This window comes from Rousettus aegyptiacus, unplaced genomic scaffold (genome assembly GCF_014176215.1).
Source record: "Rousettus aegyptiacus isolate mRouAeg1 unplaced genomic scaffold, mRouAeg1.p scaffold_m13_p_15, whole genome shotgun sequence".
NCBI lineage: Eukaryota > Metazoa > Chordata > Mammalia > Chiroptera > Pteropodidae > Rousettus > Rousettus aegyptiacus.
In genome coordinates this window covers 29,205,677-29,225,863 of record NW_023416290.1, presented here as the reverse complement: position 1 = coordinate 29,225,863, position 20,187 = coordinate 29,205,677, and the positions used below count along the sequence as shown (strand labels likewise).

The window sequence follows — 20,187 nt, the reverse complement described above, 5'->3', positions numbered from 1 at the left end:
GGGGAGGAGGATGGGAGGGCACAGCATGGTATGAGCATTTCCCGCCTGGGACTCCAGAGTGGGAAGCGGCCAGGCAGGGCAACGGGGTGCGGAGTGACCCACCCATAGGGAGGGTGAGCCGATCCACTGAGCTGGGAGCGGAAAAACAGGATTGATTTGTACCTCGGTTGGCGGGCTGGAGCAACGTGCAAGATAGGCAGCCCTGACCAAGGCAGTCCTGGGGGAGTGGGCACAGCCGGCCGCCCGGAGCTCCAAGAGCCAGATGGGTGGCGTGCAGGGGACACCCAATGCCCTCCGCGCGCTGGGCTGTGTTTACATTCTGCAGCCGCTCCACGTTGTGCTGCCATCCTCGCCTCCCATTGGCCAGCTCGCCAGCCGAGCTGCGCTCCTCCTGCAGGGGCGGACCCGCCAGGTCCCCGCGTCTCTTAGGGAAGAGCAGTGTTTCTTAAGGCCTTGGCAGGAGAGCCGAGATGCGCAACAGGATAGCCACTTCTTAGCCACTCTATGCTTGCCCGAACCACCTTCAAATGGCCGTACGCCAGGGCCGAGCTGCGACCTGACAGCCTTGGAATCTGAGGGTTGAGGGCGGGAGAGGACAGGAACGTATTGGCGGGAGGTACGGAAGGAGAGCGACGGAGAGGAGGAGCCTCTGAGAGTCTCGGGACGCGGAGGAGGAGCCTCTGAGAGCCTCCCGCCGGCGGGCTATGCAGGCAGGTGAAGTCGAGCGCAGGTGACAGCAGACTAGGGGCCTGGGCGAGCGCATCCGGCAACCCCCGGGTGGAGTGGCGGGGACCCAAGCAGATTTGGTGCGCGGATATGTGGGCCGGGTGTGGGCGCGCGAGGGAGGGGAGTGCGCTGGCCAGAGGTGTCAGTCTGAGGCGCATGCGTGCAGGGCGGGTCTGGCCGGGCCTATATATTGGGTTGGCGCCGGCGCCAGCTGAGAACGAGCGGTAGCGGGTCTGGCGGTGAGCAGTCGCTGTACGTACGGCGGGATGTGGGAGGAAAGAAAGCGCCCCCTGAGCTGATCCATCCCTCTGGCGGGAGCCTAGGGGAGAAAAAGTAGGATGAGAACTTGGCGGCTAGGGGTTTAGGTGCCCCGCATTCCGTTCCTGTCAAGGACCCTAGGCAGGGGGCCGGGAAAGCGGCTGGGAATGAGGACTACCCCTAAGTAGGAGGCCAAGGAAAAGCCCCTAGGGGCTTTTTTCTCCCGCCCCCATTTTGGGAGCTATCCCACGAGCGAGAGAATGGATGTCTGAGTCCTCTTCACGGGGAGAAAATTTCCCGGAGCAGCAGTTTCCCCGTCTTTCACTGCTACCCCTATCTGGAGCCAGGGTCCTGGTGTTCCCTCCAGGCGATGGGCAGGGCAGGGTGGGGCTGGGAAGGACGAGACACAAGTCTCAGTTTCCTCCGCCCCCTGCTTCCCCGCCACCGTCTCTCTCCAAATTGGCGCGGAACCGGCTTCTCAACAGTGTTTCGCCTCCACAACCCCTCCGCGGCTGATCAATGATGGGAGGGGAAGTTGGGGCGCTGCCCATGCCCTACTCGAGGTGTACGGGGGATAGGTTGGAGAATGCAGAGAAGGTCCATTTGAGGGGGATCTACCTCCCTGCGCGTTCGGGGTGCTGTTGTGTGCTTTGTAAATATTTGAAGACACTCGCGTCCTGGCTGTACAATAAGTTGAGGAAATGCAGGCATGTGTCCAAATTAATACCCTGAGATAACTACAGACAGCGTGGTAGAATGGCTCAGGCAATCTCCTGAGGGGCTTAGCTGTAACTTCTGAATCAGCGTTTAATTGGTACTTGGAAAATATGGATGACAATGTATTTGATTCCGGTTTCCTCTCTCCCTTCCAGAGGTTTCATATACCTGAAAGAAGAGAATGTCAAGACGCAGGTAACAGTATTTGTCTTGGAGATTTATTTAAAAGTTAGATGCTGCCTTTGAAACGTAGGAGTTACTAATTAAACTTTCTTTTAAAAAATTCACCACAGTAGCCGTTTACAAGCTAAACAACAGCCACAGCCCAGTCAGACGGATTCCTCCCAAGAAGTTCAAATAATTCAGGCCAAGAAGAGAAAAACAGCCCAGGTGAGTTAAGAGAAGAGAGGGATGAGAGGAAATTCCTTGCTGGGGCCTTAGTGTAACAGTAATCTTTTCTATTTTCCAGGATGTCAAAAAAAGACAAGACAATGAGGTCACCAAGAAACATCAGTATGAGATTAGGGTAATGCAGAACTGGACTGAGTGGGTTTGGGGGAAACAAATGCAAGACGAATAGGAATAGAATTGTGTTATTGCTTTGCAGTAGAAAGATTCCTCTTTTACTTTTGATGCCCCTAGAGGTCAGCAGGAAGGCGCTTATCTTTGGGTAGTTTGTATGTGCCAAACTCCAACAGCTGCAGAGTAAGTTGGCCTTGAAGCAGCTAGTTCCTTTTTGTAAATTCCCTCTTGGAGCTGCCTGGTGCACCAGGGCACCCCTAATCTGTCCAATGTACTGCTCTTTGTTCCCTTGCTGACTATAGTGGTTACTAATAACTACTCCTTGGAGCATAAGTATGATAAGAGGTTACTGACAGACTGGCACCCAGCCCTTTGCTACCTATTTCTTCCTATGTGCTGTACAGAAAACACTTTAGAGACAGTGGTTTTCTTTGAAACTGGCACTAATTGGGGAAAGGGTCCTTCAATATTTAAGTAATTGATTCCATTTGCTTCCATTTTTAAGGTTTGCCTGCAAGCAATATAAAATATCAGGCTAGGCTTAACTGGGTGTTTTTTTTTTTAATAAAACAAGGTGCTTTTGCCACTATTGCTAAACACAGAGGGAGAACTTCAATTTTATAATTCTGAAAGTGATCAGTATGACTACAGATGCATTGCTATTCCTCTCTTCCCCCGTACCTGTCTTGTATTTCCAATATTGTATTTTGTCTAAAACATCCTATTACTCTTTATGAAAATTGATGTGAGCTATATGGCTTATTTATAAAATATAAATGTCAACTTAGATTGTCAGCAGTGTTTGCTAACAATGGTGTTTGGGGAAAACAATAGACTGTTTAGAAGTATTTAGCTTCCATTTAATGAAAGATCCAAGACAAAAGTTGGTTTCCTCTTACACAAAGAGATATACTTTTTATTTTTTTTAAATGACAGAATTGTTGGCCACCTGTATTATGTGGGGGGATCAGTCCTTGCATTATCATTGAAACACCCCACAAAGAAATAGGAACAAGTGACTTCTCCAGATTTACAAATTACAGATTTAAAAACCTTTTTATTGATCCTTCACCTTTGCCTGATTTAAGGTAAGAAAATTTTCAGTAATTTAATGTCAAAGGTTAAAATTGTATTGATTTCGTAAGTGGCACTACTTGGAGTTATTTTTTTGCCTTCGTTATAAGAGAAAAACTTATAAAAATTGCTTTCTTTACTAATATTTAAGCATATATTGTCTAAGTAATGCTATTTACAATGATACAGGAATTTAAAACAATGATCTTATATTTTCTTTGTTTGCTGAGTACTGCAGACCTTATCAGAAGATGGAAGCATTTTGACACGTACAGCATTTTCACTTGATCTGTCAACTTTATTTCTTAATAAGGATGATACTTTTTTCTAGTTAATGAATATGACTAAGAGGTATAACTTATACAAAACATCTAGTTTAATAATTTATATTTAGCTTTAATAAATTAATGGACTCAGACATTTAAACTCATTAATCCTCTCCCTTCCCCGTATTCTGTCCCACTTTACCCTCACTGTAGATGACTACTATTGACGACTACTTTGGAGATGATTGAGCCTTGCCTGTACTGGGATCATATACTTTAAATATTCACTTTCTTTGTATTGCTCTTAAAAAAACATGGTTATCTCAAACAGGAACCTTTATAAATAGGGACTAGAAAACATTTTGAAATCTGTTGATTTAGATTATTGTAGTCCAAGTTCTTGCTGTATAATTTCAGACTTCTATTTTTTCATGCTAAAGAAATGATTTCTAAAAGTTAAGGTAGCAGTTTTTTCCCTTATTTAAGAACTCTTTCAAGTTCTAATTGAAAGTTGGATTTCAGTGTCCTAAAGTTGAGTATTTTTCCTAAGAAAAACATATAGCTTGTGTATTATGTAGATCACACAAATTCTTTCTTCTTACTCCTTTTCCCTAGCTGGGGATGTTCAAAGGATGTTTGGCTAAACATGTTAAAGAAAGAGACCCGATATGTTCATGACAAACATTTTGAAGTTCTTCATTCTGACTTGGAACCACAGATGAGGTCAATACTTCTAGACTGGCTTTTAGAGGTATGTTCCAGCAATACAAATTTCCTGTCTTTGTATGATGAAAAATATTTAGATGTAAATATGCTTTCAATGTGCCCTCCTGGTATATTACCCATTGTCAGCAGGCATCTTTTTGAGGGATATTTACTGTAGTTGATGGTACCAAATGGAAAATGACTGTCTATAATTATAAAATTGTGAGTACACAGCTGCCACATCCCATATGACCCAAACCCAATTCAGAATTCTTGATAGCTAGGTATTGCTGTGTACCAGGCACTATTTTATATGCTAAGGATTTCAAGATGAACAGATATACACTTGACGAAGTTTTGAATTCTGCTGTGCAAAGTGAAGAACAAGGACTAGGCTTCATGGTCTTCAGAAGTCCTTTTCTGTATCATTAAAATCAAATTATAATTTGGAATCCTGATTTTTATGTCCAAAACAATAGGGCGGCTTTGAATATCCAGATATCCCTAAGCTCTCTAGGCTCCTTGTAGCTTTCCTTTGTCATTTACTACTGTTCCTTTCAGAAATACACTGTACCATTAATCTAAAGGAATAATATTGATCCTGAAGTCCATAAAGATGGGTCCGGAACTATCTTGTTTAGGCCTCTTTTCTCTGGAAAATAATTCTAAAAGTATCTAAAATTATTACTGACAAAAGGATTACTCGTGTTGATGAAAAACTGATTTTCCTCCAACCCACTGGATATTTGCTCTGTAGTTTCCCTATCTCTAAGATAGGGATGATATATTCCAAGGAAGAAAGACTAGGCTTTTTGGTGGACTAACATGATACAGTAGATCGCAGAAGCCATTCAGAAGTTTTTAAGACTACAAAATGTCCCTTTGAGTCAGGTCATCTTAATTCCTTAATCTGACTGGAAAGGAAGATTATACTTTAAATCATGTGGGTATAAGAAGGTGGTTGGTATTTGACTTTTTCTAAATGTCTAGTGATCAGGGAAGCAACTGAAGTATAATTATGTTGATTTTTAAATTTTATTTTGTTTTTGTTACTGATTTTTATCCAGTGGTTGTCTATCAAATTTATTTTAATTTTCCCTTAAATATGATCATATATGCAAACTGTATGGAATAAACTGAATCCAATACAGTGTTAAATTCTTAGTATATTCTTTCAGTCTAGGAATGCAAAGATAGTTCAACATTTGAAAATCTTATTATTTTAATAGTTTAATGGAGAAAAATCATGAGGTCTCAACAGACATGAAATATATTTTTTGAAATTCAATATCCATATCTGATTTTAAAACATCTAGTAAACCAGAAATAGGAGAGTTCCTTAACACATTATTTATTAGAAAAGCATGTATGTCTGGTCACTCTGTTTCCTTATCTTCATAATGGGGATAAATGGCCCCTTACTCATGGAGTTAATTGGGAATTAAAAACTTTCCCTATAATTGTGGAAATGACAGATAAAATTTATCATTGATAATAATAAGATTGAAACGGGAATTCCCATTACCGTCAGAAACAAGGGATATGATCAAGATTTTGTTTATCAGCATTGTTATTCAGTTTTCTTCTATAATCTTAGCCAATACAGTAAAACATGAAAAATAAATAAGGTTAAAACACTGAACACTATTGTAATTTTCTTTATAAGTCAACCTAAAATGATGAAGAGAATCAGTTGGAACTATCAGAATTAATAATATAAACTGAAAACTTACCCATTTATCAGCAAAAAACAATTAGGCAATTGATAGGAAAAAGTTCTCATTCGTAGTCAGTACACGTATAACTGTGATCTGGGAATAAATAAAGTCCATGTGAAAAAAAAACAAAGAATAAATTAAGGCAGTAATAGATTTGTTTATTTATTAGTGCATATTATTTTTTCCTACCATCTTTAGCATTGGTATCCTAAAAAAGCAAAGTTGGACTTATAAAAGTATTTTAAAGTCTAGTATGCTAAGAGATAACTTTCTAATTTAGAGATATTTATGAAATAATATTTAAATTTTTGGATTCTTCTCTAGGTATGTGAAGTATACACACTTCATAGGGAAACATTTTATCTTGCACAAGACTTTTTTGATAGATTTATGTTGACACAAAAGGATATAAATAAAAATATGCTTCAACTCATTGGCATTACCTCATTATTCATTGCTTCCAAACTTGAGGTAAGTTCTGAGTTTATCCAGAGACATTTCTTCCAAACTTTTAAAAAATCAAATATTAATTCCAGAAAATACTACTACTTTGGTATTAACCTCTGAGGAAAGGTGAGTGGTCCCCCCCCCACCCCCAGCATTTTCTGAACAGTATGATTTGGATGCAAGGACATATATCATAGTTCTTTTTTAGTATCTAAGCCTGTTATAAGTCTCTGGTTTATATTCTAGAATTAGTATCTAGGTGAAATGTTCCATGGCTCATTCTCATGCTGTCCCTATATAAGTAATTATGGCAGTTGGATTCAGTAGAATGGTCTTCAAAAACTTAGCAAATAGAATGAATGTTTTATTAGGTTAGAATAATGGTGTGTCTCCAGCCTAATTATTTGTGTTTGCTGATAGTGCAAGGATAGCAGGCAACTCCTTTCCTGCCTGAAATTTCCCTTCATGCAATCTACTTTTCTTAAACAATGCATTATGAATATCATTAGTACCTTCATCTGAAAATTTTGAAGTCTGTATGCTTTAACTGTGAGTCATGCATTCATTTTCTAAAGTGTATTTTTTCTTCCAAATTTGTCTTTTGAGCATTAAGGGCTATCCTTAAATTCTTCCAAATTTGGTGAATACACTTGTATTCAGTCTATTCTTAGCTGAAATCATGATGTGTTTCAGATACCTTTCTAGACTGAAATCTTGATCTTTGGCTTGTACTCATCTGTGGCAGGCATCTCATCTGTTCCTTTGATCATTACAGTCATTCTCTGGACTGTTAACGCAGACCTGTCATCAGCCACTGCACAAAGTAATTTTTGATTAACCATACTGTTGTATTAGGGTAAAGGAAATGTTTTCAGTTTCTCGAACTTATTTGTTGAGTGTCTTGTTTTTGTCTGACCAATATACTAGGCAATCTTAAAACAAGTTTGGCTTTTTGTGTTTTAACTGAAATGACTGGCTAAAATACTCATTTTATTATTAAAATTCAAGATCAAGCCTATGACAATAAGTCTCAATCAGTCTATTTGGCTAATTTAGACCTGAATATAAAAAATATCTTTAAATAGCTTTGGCTACCATAGAAGTATTTTACTAAGATTTATAATCACTTGTGAAGCTATCCTTAAAAAATGAAGCCTGATATGGTTTGTATACAATTCTTTGTTTTCATCTCGACCTCTACTCTGCTTAATATTAATTTTAAAAATCCGTTTTTAAAGGAAATCTATGCTCCTAAGCTCCAAGAGTTTGCTTATGTCACTGATGGTGCTTGCAGTGAAGAGGATATCTTAAGGATGGAACTCATTATATTAAAGGTAATAATAATATCAATAATATCATCTAGTTGCAATTCAATTACTTAGTAATTATTTCTGTGCCCTAAGGACAATATAAGTAAAACTGAGGTTTTAATATTAAGATCCAGTTCTAAGAGGCTAATGCAAAATATTTCCAGTGGTATGGATGGGAGAGGAATTTACCTAACCTGTAAATTCTTTTTCTGTATCAAGTTTCCTATATTGAGAATATACCATTTTCTTAGTTTAAAAGTGACAATACTTTTTTATTTAAGGACAACACTTTCAAAACCTACAGGTAAGTTACCAATAACCAGTAACCATTATGATTTTCAATAATGTTGTCAAAGCTTAGTTATTTTCTCTTTCCAGAAGATAGAGAATGAGAATTATATAACTGCTTTTTTTTTTTTTTTTCCCTATATGCCCAGAAAGGGCTATTAATGGAAGGGTGGAAACGAAGCATAAAGGTGTTTGATTGGGCCTTCAATTAAAGAGTAAACGTAAGCTACTAGAAAGTATTTGGATATCAGGGGTTTATAAATAGGCCATACAAGGAAACCCAATCAATATGACTTTCATTTATAAATGAACTGAACTATACATTATAATGTAAATTACAAACATATAGTGTTATATTTACAAACTAAACATTCAGATAGCTGTTAGAATGGTATCTTGTTCGCATATTGATATTGTTCTAATAAAATTATCCAGATTCAGGCTTGAAGTATAGTATAAGGAGTATGTAAAGGGAAGATGGGATTCTCTGGGGTGTTAAGACTCTCTGTTCTCTCCTAATTATTGTAGACTTCTTATAAATGATAACGTCTCAGGGCTTCGTGGAAAGATATAAATTAGGATTTGTCATTTGTTTTTAACTTTTACTTCTGACCAGAAGTCACTGGAGTTCCCGGAAAGAAAGTCTGGATTTAGTTCTTGGAAGATCTGTATGGAATTAGCTGTGGAGTCATTAAATACACTTAAAAGGGCAGTTTCAATAAAGTAGAGAACAGATTTGGAAGATCAGGGGCTGCAAGAAATGAGAAAAGTAGGAATAACAGGCTCAATGAACTTTGTAAAAAAAGACAACTAGAAGATAATAAAGGGGTCTATTTCAATAATAGACTAAAACAAGCAGCTCTAGATTGTGAGGTATCTAGAAATATTTTTAGTAAAACTAAAAGGGACCAGAATAATAACTCTTAGGAATAAGCCTAAAAGCAGAAGTTTTTAAAGTAATTAGTTAACAAAGTAGCTATATAGTATATATATGTACCTACATTTATTAACAGGCATTTTAATTCATTAACAGGCTTTAAAATGGGAACTTTGCCCTGTAACAATCATCTCTTGGCTAAATCTCTTCCTCCAAGTTGATGCTCTTAAAGATGCTCCTAAAGTTCTTCTACCTCAGTATTCTCAGGAAAAGTTCATCCAGATAGCTCAGGTATTGACAGTTATTGAATGCATGCTAATAGTATTGTTAATTATGGGTTTTGTTTAGTGTATGTATAGTTTTAAATAGGCTATATATCAAAATGACAGTGTTAAATTAACTGTATTCCGTAAGTGACTAGAACAAAACTTCTGGTGCATAAAATTCTGTCCCCAGTATTTATGTTGCTTAATAATTCTAGAAAATGTCTTTAAACTATAAGTTTAAATGAGTATTTTTCATTCTTTAGTAGGAGTCCAAAATAGTTAAATACCTCTTTTTGATATAAAATGGGGAAAGGTATTTTTAAGCCAGTTGTCTCCAGGCTTTATAATGGTATGAAGTACTCTGCATGATTATCTTGCTCTCTTAATATCTGAATATACAGGGTACCTATTTTTAAAATCATCTTGTTCAAGCTAAACTTTTCTAGGCCAGCATAAAACAGATATTCTAACAAAGTAATTAAAGGAGTAGCGTACTACCCTTTTCTGTCTACTTCTCATAGTATCTTAAGATTGCTCTGCCATATGTAAGTGAAGAAAATCTTTCTTATTCGATGTAAGATGTAAAAGTCTTACATATGGAACTGTTTTAAATCTAGTAAACACGTTATGAACATTAAAACTGTAAATATGTACAGTAAATATGTTGGAATTGGTTCATTTTGCAAAACATTTAAATGAAGGCTTATTAATATTGTTAGAATTCCCAGCATTCTAGGTTATTATAAGCATCCATATGTACCCTTTTGACAGAGGGCAAACCTTTGATAAACTGATAAACAATGTAGATGGTGTCTAGGGGTATAGTAATTTCACTTCCAACTCTTCTACTCATTTCTCCATCTTTTGGACCAGTGGAGGCAAACGTAATTTAGATTTTATTCTATCAGACAGCTATCAGCTCAGGCCTCTGAAATCTAGCCTTTTTACGCCATTCCAATGCTCCTTGTTCAGCTCTTAGTGCCTGGATTGTACTGCCTCTTCACTAATCTCACTATTTAGAAACATGTTCCCTTGTGGATCTGCTTCAGTGTAGTCTGATGGTTCTTAAAATGTAACTTTCCTGATTTAAAATCTTACAGCAATTTCAATAATTAGTCACAACTCTGACTCTAAAGTTCTGACTTCTTAAAGGCTGTGCCTCTGCATCAGCCCTCTTTTTTAAAAAATAAAAGTATTCCTTGCTTATTGCATATATACAATAGGTATTCTGAACTACTTGAGTTCCAAGGGAAAGTAATATTCATTTATCTTTGCAAATGCTGTTTCCTACACTTTGAAAACATTCTCTCCCTCTCAATCTTATTGGCTACCTTGTCTCTAAGATTTATTTAAGCAGCAGCAATCTTCCCCACTCTGGATTAGGTGTCCTTCCTATTCACACATCGCACTGTATCCTGTCTGTATACTTTTTGACCTTAATCCCAAGACTCATTTCCTTCAGGGTGGTGGTTGGATCTCTTTATTTAGCAATTCATGGCATGTGGTCGATATCATAAACACCTTAAAAGTGTTAGCTGACAGATATTTAGTAATAGTACTAACTTCAAACTTAGTACTTATCCTTCTCCTAAATACCTGTACTTTTGCTTTCCCCTTTGTTAGCTTTTAGATCTGTGTATTCTAGCTGTCGATTCATTAGAGTTCCAGTACAGAATACTAGCTGCTGCTGCTTTGTGCCATTTTACCTCTGTTGAAGTTGTTAAGAAAGCCTCAGGTAAGACATTATCTTACCTCTTACCTGTTCGCAACTTTTAAAGAAACTTAATTTATGGACTTTAGCATCCTGCTAAACAGAAATTTAAAATGTTAATGGGAAAAATTTGGCAGGTTAGTGATTACCTCTTCCTGTTAGAAGTACTTTCTAATCTTCATTGTATATCCACAAACAAAAATACGGTCAAATGGAATTTAAATCCATTTGAAGTTAGTCAACATGATTATAGCTCTGCTTAAGAGTTCTTTGGTTTTGACAATATAAATTTCATATGTAAAATGTTCTGATTAAGAAGCTCTAAGTCTTTTTTTCCCCTCAAAATAGTCACATTATGAATATAGTTTGAGAGAGATAATCTGTTTTGACTTGCTAAACTTGACTGTTTTTTTCAAGGAGTTTTAAAATAACTACTTTAAATTTGGAAACAGGAACAAATACATTAGGCATATTAGTTTCTGATGTAACCTTCACATTCTAACTTTTCTGTCTAGGTTTGGAATGGGACAACATTTCTGAATGTGTAGACTGGATGGTGCCTTTTGTGAGTGTAGTAAAAAGTACTAGTCCAGTGAAATTGAAGATTTTTAAGAAGATTTCTATGGAAGACAGACACAATATCCAGACACATACAAATTATCTGGCTATGCTGGTATGAAAGTTTCTTGTTGGGTTTTTTTGGTCTTACTATCAAGTCACTGACACTGATAGTAAGGATGCTACAAATACTTCAGGAGTTATATAAGATGGTAAGGGGAAAGAAAGTTCTAATTGGCACAATAATTTTAAAATGTAGAAAAGTGAATAACTTTGAAGTTAGAGCAAGATTTGTAGTTTCTCAAGATCAATGCCAGTAGTCCAGGTAAGAGTTTTAAAAACTAGTTATAGCAATTCAAATTGCTGAACTTCTAGAGTATGACTAGTCAGAGTGGCAAAGACATAAAAGAGAACATTATATTAGGCCTAAGTAGCTTTAAATTAGTACTTAAATGTCTGGCTTGACTTTTATTTTACTATATTAATGCTTTATTTTAGCTGTTAATCTCTGCATGATTTCTTCACATGTATAGGATGAAGTAAATTATGTAAAAACCCTCAGGAAGGGGGGACAGCTGTCACCAGTGTGCAATGGAGGCATTATGACACCACCGAAGAGCACTGAAAAACCACCAGGAAAACACTAAAGAAGTTAACTAAGTAAACAAGTTGGAACTGACCAAGTATTGGGTAGAATTTCATAGAACTAAACTATAGGAAAAAGGTGCTGTGACTATCCTAGCCAATTCAGAAATCTCACTGCCATTCTTTGATTTAAAAAACAACTTAAAATTGGCACGAAGGAATAAATTTATTTCATTCCTATGTTAGCTATTTAAAGATACAGCAAGGTTTACAAAGATGAATTCATTCCCAAGCAATATATGCCATAAAAAATTTTTGATCCAGTATTACTGTGTTTATCTTGATAAACCAGGAATTTTATCATTGAAGTTTTGGAGTAGATAAGTACTACCTTAAAGGGTACAATAAATGATATAGTACTTTGAATCTAGTGTATAGATTCTCAAAATTCATATACTCTTAACTAGTGCAATTTGGTTCTTGAAGATAAAATTTTAAGCTTGTTTACAAAGGTTTAGTTTTGTAATAAGGTGACAAACTTCTCTACAGCTGCTATAGCAAGCTGTTATAAAACTTGAATTTTTACAAAGGGTGAACTTTAAGCTGTTTTTTAATTAGTTTATTCACTTTGCCAGAACATTTTTAACCAGTAAAGCTTACATGAACACAGTGTTTAAACTATGCTCCAAATAGTGGGAATACCAAAGAAATTGTAAACAAGATAAATGCTGTGGCTCCTACTTGAGGCTTTGACATACAGGTTGCTTTCCAGTAACTTTTTTGTACATCATAATTTGGGTGAAAAACTTAAGTACTCTTTCAAACTATTTATATAAGAAAGTCACTTTATTACTCTAAGGTATCCCTAAGAATTTTTTTTTGTTTAGTGTGACTATTTATGTTTGCAAAACTGTTAAGATCCTTTTTAAATCCTACGTGAGTTAAGGACAGTGTCAAAGTGATAAAGCTTAACACTTGACCCAAATTTCTATTATTTTAAGGTAGAAAAGTATGAAATGTACACTGATTCCTAGAAAACTATTTATTAAAAAAAAAAAAACGACGCAAGAATTTGCTCTATAGACTGATTCTACATAAACATTTTAGTTTTTTTAAAAATGAAATTTCAACCTCAAAAGTGATTTTAATTAGAAAACAAATTATACTAGATTGCTAGTTTATTATTACTGGACATTTGAATCTCTTCCTTTGAAGAAATTATAAATTTAAGCTATTATGGTATGAAATCTTCTGTACAGTTTTTTTAAAACTAATGTTTCAGTATTTTGCCTGAAAACACCACTAAATGTGTATATATGTATTGTATAAGCTTAATCTTTTAATACTGTTTATTTTTAGCCCATTGTTAAAAAATAAAAATTAAAAAATTTAACTGCTTAAAAGTAAAGTTTTGCCATTGCTTGGAGAAACTTTTTTTTCCTTCTCTGTGCTGCCAGCTGTAACACTTCTTCTGGGTTGCTTGCATTCAGTTCTGTCTGGCCGATAGCTTTGATCTTCCAAAACAGAAAAGTGATATTAGAGGTCTGGTCAAAAACAGTCTTGCTAGTATACATTATACAAAACTACCTACATACTAACAGTGATGGTTAATGATGAACTGAACCCTCTAATTGTAAATGCTAAGAGGTATAGAAGAAATTAATATAAATACTGACTAGAACCACTTTTAAGATCAGTTGCTGAACCACAATTTATGGAATTATCTTTAGTAACATTAATTCATGTAATAAGCTACATGTAATTTGGCGTAACAGATTTTTACAATTAAGTCTTCTATAAAATAGTTTGAAAAAAATCAAAATTCATATTTCAGGGCTTCACATTTTAATGTATAAAAATAGCTATCATTTAGTGACTCATTTCTTTCATGATTAGAGATATCTCAGCCTACTAAAAAATCCATAGTAGTATTCTTCTATGGAGTGTTTCATATTTTATGACCTCAGAATTACCTTCAGATTGAAAGGTAACTTACCTCCGGATTAAAAAAAAAAACTTTAACACTATTCAGAAATGATCAGTTAGGTTAGGGAGTAGGAAGAATTGCTAGATGATGCCATTTCAATAGGAAGGAATACATGTGGAAAAATATGGTAATGGGGTATAACTAGAGTTATTTCAAGTAAAATGTCCTGAAGATGCCTGGTTATAAAACTCCAAAGACAAGTTGGACTAGGGGCCAGATATTTGAGTAATAAGCAAAAACATGAGTGATTAAGATTACTTAGAATGTAGGGCAATCAGAAAATAACCCAAGGAGTTGGGAAAATCAAGTTTAAGGGGTAGACAGAGATACCCTCAAAGAAGAAGGCAAAACAGGAAAAAGAATTGAATAAAAATGTCAGGGAAGCCAAAAGGATAAAGAATTTCAAGAAGGAAGGGGATGTAAAGAATACAATAAGTATTAAAAAGTATCCAATGGCTTTGGCATTTGGTGACCCAGGAGAAGAGTTAAGATTGGTAACAACAGAAGTCAAATTGCACTTGGTTGAAGTGCTTTCAAAACATTAGGCAGGGAAAGGATGAGGGACTAGGCAGTCAAAAGGTTTTAAGGATGAAAAAGTTAAACTACGGGAGAGCCTCACAATGTACAGATAAAAGGTCACCAAAGGGGTAGAATATAAAGTATAAGAACTTGCCTTCATCAAGCAGTATAACCTTTTACTGACTAAAAGAATGGGTTAAAGATGAGAACAGTGGATTATTTTAAAGGCAGAAAATGACTTGAAATAGGAATCTGAAGCAGACACAGGGCCACAATTCCCAAGCCTAACTTCCATGAGGAAAGAAACTGATCAGTCTTTTTTCTGGTCTATTCCAAACACAAGCAAGGAAGTTAACTGAAAATGGAAATGGGAGAAGGGGCTTAACAAGAGGAAAGTCTCAAATAGTCCCTGAAAAGAATATAGATAATTGACTACTGGCAGGTAAAATGAAAGATGAAGGGCCAGCTACAGTTGGAGACCATGGTCTGGTGGCGGCACCGGTTTATATAGTTGTAGACCTTTTTCCAACAGGACTCAGTGCCTCAGGAAAACAAAAACAGATTTTTGAACTGATTCAGGGTTGGGACTTTTCCAGGTGAAGTGAAGGATAACATACTGAAAATATTGATCAAACAGTAGTTTTGACAGTCAACCATAGACAGCTGGGGTTCCCAAATATGGTCTGTCATCAGAAGTAATTGAGAAACTTAAACATTAGATTCCAGGGCCTCATCTCAAACTGAGTATCTCTGAGGAGCACAGACTGGTATTTGCTGTACTCTTGGTGAGTAGGGAAGGAAAGAAAGCTGAGAAGAGGCTGAGAAACTAGGAAAAAATTGGTCATGAACTTGAACATCAGTGATCACAATGAACATGGAAGCCAGGAATCAATTATTGGCAGAGATCTTATGTAGAACAGTTCTGACAGTAAGATATGACTGTGAGTGTTGGTGGCTGATGCAGAGTAAACGTTGACAATGGACGTATAAAGCTAGGAGTGTTGGATATGTTGATCACATACCTTTTGATGCATGTAGAGGAAAAAGCAAGGGGTTGGTTACATAAGGGAGTAAGGAAGAAGGTATAAGCTTCAAAAAAGAAAAAGGACTTTAAAAATGTACAAGTAGAGATGGTTTGGAAATAGCATCGAAGAAATGGAGAAATTTCAATATTGCCTTTTGTATCTGTACATTTTTTTTTGTTTTTATTTTTCAATTAGAGTTGACATTCAATGCTATATTAGTTTTTATATAGTTTCAGGTGTACAGCATAGTGGTTAGATCATCTATATAACTTAGGAAGTGATCCCCCTGATTAGTACCCACCTGGCACTATACAATTATTACAATATTATTGACCGTATTTCCTATGCTGTACTTCACAATCCTATGCCTATTTTGTAACTACTAATTTGTACTTCATCCCTTTACCATTTTCACCCAGCCTCCCTCCCATCTGGCAATCACCAGTTTGTTCTCTGTTATCTATGAGTCTGTTTTCATTTTGTTTGTTCATTTAATTTGTTCCTTAGATTCCATATATAAGTGAAATCATACAGTATTAGTATTTCTGTCTGACTTATTTCACTTAGTATGATACCCTGAAGGTCCATCCATGTTGCAAATTGTTAAGATTTCCTTTTTTTTTTTTCTGGCTGAGTAATACTGCATTGTACATATGTACCGCCTCTTCTTTATCCAATCACCTACTGATGGGCACTCAAGTTGCTTCCATATCTTGGCTATTGTTAACAACACTGCACTGAACAGAGGGTTGCATTATCTTTTCGAATTTGTGTTTTTGTTTTCTTTGGATAAATACACAGAGGGAGAGAGAGTGCAATTTTATAAGGTAGTCAAGAAAGGTTGATTATGAAGAAGGAAACATTTGAGGACAGAACTGAAGGAAATTAAAGAATATTCCTGGAAGAGAAAATATCAAAAGCCTTTCAGTGGTGAATGTTCTTGGCATATTCAAAGAACACTGGGGTATTAGTGTATCAGGATTTAGTAAGAGGGAGTAAGATGGGCAGCTAGAAGTTAAGTCATATATGGCCTTATAGGCCCTGTATGAACTTTGACATTGTGTGAAATGGGAAACCATTTAAAGGTCTGGAGCAGAGAGATGACGCAATCTAACATTTTAACATGAAATAAACTAGATGTAAAAGCTACATTATCAAAATAGGATCTTTTAAAAAAACAAAGACAATCAAATATTGGCAGTAACTAGGCACATGAAATCATTTTTCCTGGTCCAAATCTTAACAATGATTTACTATTAGGGAAATTAAGTACATCACTGAAGAAAGGCATAAAGTAACATACCGCAATTTGTCTTTTATCTGTTTCTCCTCTTTTATGATGAAGATCTAAATGGATCAGTTAAGAATAATAAATCTTGGAGACCCAGAGGAGAGAAAGAACAATTAGGAGGATCATTTTATAAACTGTATAAATGTCTACCCCAATGTATTGTATACTTGAAACTAATAATAAAATTAAATAAAAAAATAATAAATCTGATACTATTAAACACCATAATAGAATTTCAAGTGTTTTTTAGGTTTTAGAAAATACACAATATTAAATAGTTTACAGAAATGAACTGTTCTAATATCACACACGTTAATGAAAGGATACAAGTCAGGTATTCCAAAATGGTAACATCCCATATGTAGTCATAGTAGGAGTCCATAGCATCATGACTGAAAAATAGAATTCAGTTACTTCCTCTGTCTTAAGCAGAAAAATTTCAACTGCATTTTATTTTAAAAATCATTCATACCTGTTTTGTTCCTGCAATGATTTAAAGGCTGTTTTGTAGTCAATTTCTCTGAGGAACTGACATAAAATTGCCACCTAAGTAAACAAATAATGATTTGAAAATGGTTTCATACAACTGGTGCTAACAATGACTCTCCTGGTTTTGCGGGGTAATTTTTAATAATTCTTGTATCAAGAATATATCATTTAAGAGGCCTTGCAGATCACACTGAATAGAGCAGCTTGTATTGATGGATTCCATCCAATTTTAATTGTAAAAACCTTTACACAAGAGTCTACCTGCCCAATATTTTCATCAATGGTTATCTAAATGGTAAGTTCTTAGAACTTTGTTTGACTGAGAAGCTGGCAAAAAGCCAGTACAGAAAACTGAAGGGAATGGAAAACTGTCAAAATCTACAGAACATGTGGTTAAACCTTTCACAACAGGTAAATATAGAAGCAAATGGCAAAAATTTAGGCTGCCAGTCTGCTTAACATAGAAAACATTCATTCCAATCAGGTATGTGGATCATAAATGATACTGAATTAAAAATATTTTTAAAATTTTTATATAATTCATATACCATAAAATTCACTGAGTTCATAATTTAGTAATTTGGCATATTCACAAAGTTGTACAACCATCACCATTATCAAACTCCAAAATATTTTATGTCCTCCTACAACCCCTGCCCCGCACACCCCACAAAACTCTGTACCCGTTGATAGTTGCTCCTCATTCCTCCTTCCCCTGGTCTCTAGCAACCACTAATCTACATGCTGACTCTATAGATTTGCCTATGCTGGACATATGAGTCAATCATACAGTAGCCTTTTGTATCTGGCTTTTCCACTCAACATAATACTTGCAAGATTCATCCCTGTTGTAGCATGTATCACTACTTCATTCCTGTTGATGGCTGAATAATATTCCTTTCTGTGGACATACCATAGTTTGTTTTATCCATTCATCTGCTGATGAACATTTAGGTTGCTTTTACTTTTTGGCTATTATGAATAATGCTACTATGAACATTCACGTACAAATTTTTCTGTGGATATGCTTTGTATTTTCTTGGTTATACACCTAGAAGTGGAACTGCTGGGTTGTATGGTAATTTTATTTTTAACTTTTTAAGGAAAGACCAAACTGTTTTCCAAAAAGGATGCCCCATTTTATACTCCTCCCAGCATCTTATGAGGGTTTCAATTTATTCACCTATTCACCAACACTTACTTGTTACTATCTTTGAATTACAGCCAACCTAGTGTGAAGTTGTATCTCACTGTGGTGTTGATTTACACTTCCCTAACAACTAATGTACAGATACTTACTCTTATATACAAGAAAACAAACTTGAGAAAGCTTCTTTTCCATTTAGAAGGTTCAAATACCAATGTTTTCTAATTCATGCTTTCATTTAAAAATTCTATAAACTACTAAAAAAACCAATATGCCAAATTCTTAAATACCATAAACTTAAGCAATTATAAGGAAAATAAAGCTGCCTCCTAGTCTAATGCTTTATATTTATTATAAACTCTTATACGAAAATAAACCAAAATCATAGTATGATACTAACCTGTGTGTGGCAATTCAGCAAAGAACAGCACTTTATCATTCTTTTTATTACCTACAAAAATAATTCTTATCATTTAAAAAAACTAACATCGATCATAACAAATGTACACTCTGATATGGGATGTCAATAGTGGGGAGGTTGTACATGTGGGGGGTTTGCGTTTTTACAAAACTCCTCCCAAACACAGCAGAATATAAATTTGTTTTTTAATATATATTTGTTCTGGTGTACTGGGGGTATATGAGAACTCTGTATTTTTTGCTCAGTTTTGCTGTGAATCTAAAACCATTCAAAAAAATAGTATTAATTTTAAAAAGTTCCTAAAAATTTTTTAATCTTATTTCAGAAACTATTTACGCTAAGTACTGAAAAATGCCATTTATTGTAAATTATGACACTTGTGTACTAAACCAGATGAAAGAGCAATACATATTGACATAAAATAAGATTGGTAAAGGTAAAGCAAGAGGTTGAAATCAGTTTTGGACAGGTCAAGTTTGAAGTGCTTTGGTAAATCAAAGCAGCGATGGACTATGGGCACTGGAAATACGGAGAGAAATCTGGTCTAAAGCATTCAATTTGAGAGTTACCACCACAAACATGGAAATAAACTCTCCCAGAAATGACCCAGGAAGAACATTCAAAGGTAGACAAGAAGGAAAAAGCCAATAAAAACAATTTACCTGGTCTGTATAAACATCAGGGGGTACAGCCTTATTAAAGAAATCGGAACACACAGCTCCTGCTTGGAGGTAATAGTGAAGAGCTGCTGAATACTGATTTGTTGCTGAAGTAGAAAACAGGGATAAAAAATTACCTATTATTAAACATATCAGTTGGAGATTCAAACCATAGACCTAGACCTAGAGATAATGCTTATCTAGGACAACACTGAAAAAACTGACTATTTTTTTTAACCACTTTACTGAAGCAATATAATAGATTCTTTGCCTTCTAAAACACAAAAATTTAGCTTGGAATTCTTGTCAAAGACACTAGTATAGATTTAGTATTTGGAGGTATTTATTTCCCAAATGTTTATACTAGAAACATATCTTAATTTTCTGAGGTAGTTTATAATCAGTAATTCTATTCTAAATATAGACATTAAGATCTTAATAATAAATTCTTTGAGGGCTTGATGAAAATGAGCATTAAAATTAGCAACTATTTGCTTCAAAAATAATCAGCGAGACAGTGGGATAATGTAGGTGAGGGTACAGATGAAATGAGACCAGCCATGAGGTAACTGCTATTAGAACTAGGTGGCTGATACATGTGGGTTCATCATACTATTCTCT

At 35.7% G+C, this 20,187-nt stretch overlaps 2 protein-coding genes across 10 annotated transcripts in view; one reads left to right on the top strand and one right to left on the bottom strand.

Moving 5' to 3' along the window:
- Positions 1–639: 639 nt before the first annotated feature.
- CCNE2 (cyclin E2) lies at positions 640–13,088 on the top strand. 7 transcript variants are annotated; one of them, XM_016129867.2, is made up of 12 exons: positions 640–730; positions 1,857–1,896; positions 1,995–2,091; positions 2,171–2,227; positions 3,160–3,311; positions 4,179–4,314; positions 6,311–6,457; positions 7,672–7,767; positions 9,065–9,199; positions 10,798–10,909; positions 11,401–11,558; positions 11,977–13,088. In XM_016129867.2, exons 2-12 carry the CDS (start codon positions 1,883–1,885, stop codon positions 12,088–12,090), a joined length of 1,218 nt encoding a protein of 405 aa, XP_015985353.1. In that variant the 5' UTR covers positions 640–730; positions 1,857–1,882; the 3' UTR covers positions 12,091–13,088. The 7 variants fall into 7 exon arrangements, with proteins under 7 accessions (XP_015985353.1, XP_015985354.1, XP_015985356.1 ...); XM_016129868.2 differs by having other exon boundaries at positions 648–710; XM_016129870.2 differs by lacking the exon at positions 640–730 and adding an exon at positions 788–806.
- INTS8 (integrator complex subunit 8) overlaps positions 12,236–20,187 on the bottom strand; it is a 57,020-nt gene continuing 49,068 nt past the window's right edge. For 2 of the 3 annotated variants that reach the window (XM_016129864.2, XM_016129865.2), the window contains 6 exons: positions 19,570–19,673; positions 18,887–18,937; positions 17,323–17,396; positions 17,178–17,242; positions 16,863–16,906; positions 13,189–13,542 (listed from right to left, as the gene is read on the bottom strand). In XM_016129864.2, coding sequence (XP_015985350.1) covers positions 13,426–13,542; positions 16,863–16,906; positions 17,178–17,242; positions 17,323–17,396; positions 18,887–18,937; positions 19,570–19,673 — 455 coding nt within the window. In that variant the 3' untranslated portion in view covers positions 13,189–13,425. Of the gene's footprint in view, positions 13,543–16,862; positions 16,907–17,177; positions 17,243–17,322; positions 17,397–18,886; positions 18,938–19,569; positions 19,674–20,187 lie in introns of all 3 variants that reach the window. The other variant, XM_016129862.2, reaches the window with a different exon arrangement.

Bases quoted from the DNA above. Each gene is read 5' to 3' on its own strand.
- CCNE2 (XM_016129867.2), top strand. The intron at 2,092-2,170 runs GTGAGTTAAGAG...TCTATTTTCCAG, and splicing joins AGAAGAGAAAAACAGCCCAG to GATGTCAAAAAAAGACAAGA. The intron at 2,228-3,159 runs GTAATGCAGAAC...TTTAAATGACAG, and splicing joins AACATCAGTATGAGATTAGG to AATTGTTGGCCACCTGTATT.